Here is a 4,324-nt window from a genome sequence, read left to right on the forward strand (position 1 = left end):
GGGCAATATGGTCTTTTCATCTAAATTATACATTTAAAAACTAAATAAATAATCTCTAAAAACCCATCTCATAACAGCGATTTAATTTCTTTCAAACCATGTGCCTCTCAATTTAATTTAATTTAAAGATGTATATTAATTCTAAATAGTTGGCTGTATATTAAACAACGATTGAACTTCCTTCTTAACAACACCATTTTGAATAATTGGCTATTATGAGTTTGCTGTACACCATTTTTGACGCATTTTGACAACATTTAACATCATTTTGACATTAAATAAACCTCATTTTTAACATCATTTTGACAGTAATTAAACCTATTTTTAACAGCCTGCATAACAGCACTTTGACTCTGTTTTTTACTTAATTTTGACAGCAAATTGACCCATTTTTAACTGCATTTAACAGCAATTCAACCCCCTTTTTTTACGGCACGTTGACATCAAATAAACCATGTTTTTAACATCTTTTAGGCAGCATGTGCAACCCGTCGCTAACACCTTTTTTACTCCAATTTTGGCTGCACAAGCATACCAATCCCAAATAAACAAAATGACCTGCATAATTATATGACAATGACAAACCAAGGTTCAAAATCATACTAAACCATACCAACCCAAGGTTGCAAAAGAAAGTACTTGAAATGCATACTGCCCAGGTTCCAAAAAGACAAAAAAAAAAAAACATAAACCTGAAAGTTCCAAAAATTGTGACCACCCTTTGACTTTGAAAGTCAACACCCACTAAACTTGTGATCTGGCTTTCTTGCAACTCCTGATATTATGGCCTTTTTCTTTACAGTTGCGACAAGTTTGAATTGTATTCTTCTTTGACAACCTTCCACCCTGTGTGATGTCTTCCAATTCAACTGCAGATTTCTTCCTTGCTTTTCTTGGTCTTCCCACTTGCTTGTGATAATGTGGTGGTTTTAAAGTAGTAGGAACTTGTGATTTCGGCCACATAGACATGCCATTGATTGGGTTGACCTTGAAACTATAAACCTGTCTCCATGTATCCATCCTGTACACCGGATGCACCCAACTTTCTAGTATTCCAACTTGTTGTCCGTTGCTAGCAGCCTTGTACCAAATTGCTGCCACACCATGTTTGCATGGTATCCCGGTTATCTCCCATGCCTTACAAGTACAAGACCTTTCATTCAATTGCACCACATATTGACTACGTCTCCCACTCACTTGATATTGATCCTCCCCATTCCACATAACAGTGTAATATGTAGCATCTTTCTTCACTGTTTCCAACGTTTATGTGGCATGGGGCGTAAGCAGCCCATCACTTCTTTCAGTTGTCTCCAACACAGTCACAATCCTTCTCATGAGATACTTCCTTATAAATTCAAGAGCTGATATAATTGGCTTGTCTCTACTATCAACAATTTTGCCATTCAGCACCTCACACATGTTATTAAGTAAAACATCAGACAAAGCCCTACCTGTTAACACAACATATAATTTTAAACATCAATCACATGCACAAGTTTAATAGGTAATATAGTAATGACATTTACCAGAAAAGTGTGATCTGGACCAGTGTTGAGTTGGGATTTTTGACAACCACAAATGGGCATTTGCATTGAACTTTTTCAATTCATCCATTGCATCTTGGAATTGAACAACCGTGGTACATGTGGCCGCCTTCCATAGCATATCTTTATAAAGTTTTCCTTTGAAAGTAGCTTTCATGTTCTCATGAATGTGCCTAAGACAGAATCTGTGCTCAGCACACGGGAACAACTTTTGAATGGCAGGAAGAATATCCTGTTTAAAATATCAAAATACGCCTAAGAGCATATATAAAAACAATTAAACAACACAAATAAAAAAAAATTAACAATACAAATAATACCTTCTGTCTATCACTGATAAATGTAAAGTTAGAGTTTCTAGCCAACTCCAAATCATCTCCTACGCATTCAAGAAACCAAGTCCAAGAGCTAAGAGTCTCTGCCTCTACAACAGCATAAGCAAGTGGGTAGATTCCATTGTTCGGGTCAATACCCACTGCTGTTAACACCTGACCCGGGAAGGGACCTTTCATGAAAGCTCCATCTAGACCCAACAAGTCCCTACCTATTGCTTTAAACCCCTGTTTCAAAGCCCCCAAGCATACATAGATCCGCTTGAATATTCTCTTTCTATATTTTGGGTTCCTTACTGGTTCAACCTCTATCTTGACAGTTGAACCTGGGTTTCTATTAAGAAGTTCATTGACATAATCTCTAAGCCAAGCATATTGTGTAACGTAATCTCCTTGTACTTGTTTCTTAGCTTTGATCTTGGCCCTGTATGCTTTCATCTTGGAAACCGCTAGTTCATATCTCCTTTGAAATTGTTCTTGAACTGCTTTCACAGGTATTTCCGGATTTTCATCAATTTGTTCTAACATTTGTTGAGATAAGAAAGTGGATGTGCAAGCATAAATGTTTCTAGTTTGAAGGCATTTATGTTCTGTAATCAAAGTCTTCACCATCCAAGATTCACTTTGACCGTCTTTTGAAATTAAAACCACCCAAGGGCATTGATATTGATGAGGATTAGTCTTTTTTCCCCTCCCACCAACATTTATGCCAGGTCCTTTTCCTTCTAACACATTGGATCCATCTACGTTAGTTTCAAAACTTGGTAAAGCCCCTTGACAAACTGCCCTAACCCTTATGTTATCATCCTTTATAATTTTAATAATCCTTCTAGTTTCAACAGCATGTGCCTTGATCAGTTGCTTCCCTTCTTCCTTACTTCCAAAAATCTGGCCTAGATAGAAATTGGCCGTGGTTTCATTTGACTTTCTAAGATAATTTAATTGGCGTCTCCTAATACTTGTTGCATTCTCATCGGAGTCTGAGCCACTATCAAAAGCCTCATTGTCCAAAACCTCATCCTCTGCTTCAATATCTCTTAGAACACCTATGTTAGTGTCCTCTACATCCAAGTCAACATGTAACCTAAAATCCCTCATGTCTACTTCAGGATCATCATGCCTATTAGCGTTATCAACTATATAGTCACTATCATCCTCATCATGCACACTATCATAAACATTGGTTTCACTCTCAACATGAACAATGCTTCCCTCCTTAAAAGGATAATGATCATCAATTTCTGAATTGACACAATCATACATAAATACATAAAGTTAGATTCAGAATACATAAAGATAACCTTATCTCTGCATTGCCTGTTGAGAATGGAACAAAATTTTTGAAATTGATTTCATTGTTTTCTTAACAAACCAATCAAAATAACTGATATGCACACAAAGATATTATGAAAACTACAATGGAATCAATAGATAAAACTACGATGATGTTAGAAGCTTACCATAAATTTCATCCATGTCGTTTTGTTCTAGGGCTTGTCGCATGTAGAAGACACCACTGAAAGGTTTCGTTTTTTTGTAGGGTTTTTAGAGGAATAGGAACAATCAGATGACGTTATGAGATGGTTTTTTGAGAGGAATACGAACAATCAACTGCTGTAGATGGGTTTTTAGAGATTATTTATTTAGTTTTTAAATGTATAATTTAGAAGAAAAGACTATGTTGCCCTCATGTGAGAGGCACATGGTAAGACTTAACAAAAAAATTAAACTAGGTTAGCACTAAAGGACATAGGGTGTTAAAAACTTATAACATAAAGGACGGCGCCTGATATATCTTTAGTTAAAGGACACCGGTTGTAATATGTTACAAACGTAAAGGACGGCGCCTGCAATTTACTCCTTTAAATAAATACTATCACCCTCATCCATTTTATACAAATCATAACCAAAAAACTCACCTACAACTTCAAACATCAAATTTTTTCATACAACCTTCACCCATTTATACAAAATGGATTCCCCCACCTCCTCCTCGTCCATTGCAAATTATTACTACAAAAATTTTTTAGCGGATAAGGGTGACTCGACCGATGAGGAGGTCGAGCAAAAGGCGGTTACGAGTGCGTGCGAACTAGCGGCTCGTTATATGAAACATTGTAGCGAGCCTCAACGTGAGATTGTACCAAGAGATATATTCAACGAGACCAACAAGCGGAAAACAACCGGTTGATTAAAGATTACTTCGATGAAGCGCCTACTTACCCAAACCCCGAAGTTTTTAGGCGTCGTTTCCGGATAAGTAAACGTTTATTTTTACGCAACGGACAAACCTTCACGTGTTCTATTTTTTATTGTCTGGTTTCAGACCTGTTTATCATCGTTTTACCGCTTATCTACTGATTTAGAAATTACTCCACACATTTTCAATCACATCAGTTTAAAAACTAAAACTTTACGCAACTTGACAGTCGGTTCGTACGAACG

At 36.7% G+C, this 4,324-nt stretch overlaps 2 protein-coding genes across 3 annotated transcripts; both read right to left on the reverse strand.

Moving 5' to 3' along the window:
* Nucleotides 1–590: 590 nt before the first annotated feature.
* LOC110930327 lies at nucleotides 591–3,471 on the reverse strand. 2 transcript variants are annotated; one of them, XM_022173623.2, is made up of 4 exons: nucleotides 3,340–3,471; nucleotides 1,868–3,120; nucleotides 1,530–1,779; nucleotides 591–1,454 (listed from the first exon to the last, which is right to left on the reverse strand). In XM_022173623.2, the coding sequence occupies exons 1-4, from the start codon at nucleotides 3,380–3,382 to the stop codon at nucleotides 1,267–1,269; spliced, it is 1,734 nt and encodes a 577-aa protein (XP_022029315.1). In that variant the 5' UTR covers nucleotides 3,383–3,471; the 3' UTR covers nucleotides 591–1,266. The 2 variants fall into 2 exon arrangements, with proteins under 2 accessions (XP_022029315.1, XP_035844214.1); XM_035988321.1 differs by having other exon boundaries at nucleotides 1,348–1,454; nucleotides 1,550–1,779.
* Nucleotides 745–1,224, reverse strand: LOC110932378. The gene has a single exon (XM_022175717.1). It carries the CDS (start codon nucleotides 1,222–1,224, stop codon nucleotides 745–747), a length of 480 nt encoding a protein of 159 aa, XP_022031409.1.
* Nucleotides 3,472–4,324: the final 853 nt, after the last annotated feature.

This window comes from Helianthus annuus, chromosome 3, assembly GCF_002127325.2.
Source record: "Helianthus annuus cultivar XRQ/B chromosome 3, HanXRQr2.0-SUNRISE, whole genome shotgun sequence".
NCBI lineage: Eukaryota > Viridiplantae > Streptophyta > Magnoliopsida > Asterales > Asteraceae > Helianthus > Helianthus annuus.

Coding starts and splice junctions, on each gene's coding strand:
- LOC110932378 (XM_022175717.1), bottom strand. CDS start 1,224: ATGTGGAATGGGGAGGATCAATATCAAGTGAGTGGGAGACGTAGTCAA.
- LOC110930327 (XM_022173623.2), bottom strand. CDS start 3,382: ATGCGACAAGCCCTAGAACAAAACGACATGGATGAAATTTATG. Junction 3,121..3,339: donor CGACATGGATGAAATTTATG/GTAAGCTTCTAA, acceptor GTGTCAATTCAG/AAATTGATGATCATTATCCT. Junction 1,780..1,867: donor TTATCAGTGATAGACAGAAG/GTATTATTTGTA, acceptor TATTTTAAACAG/GATATTCTTCCTGCCATTCA.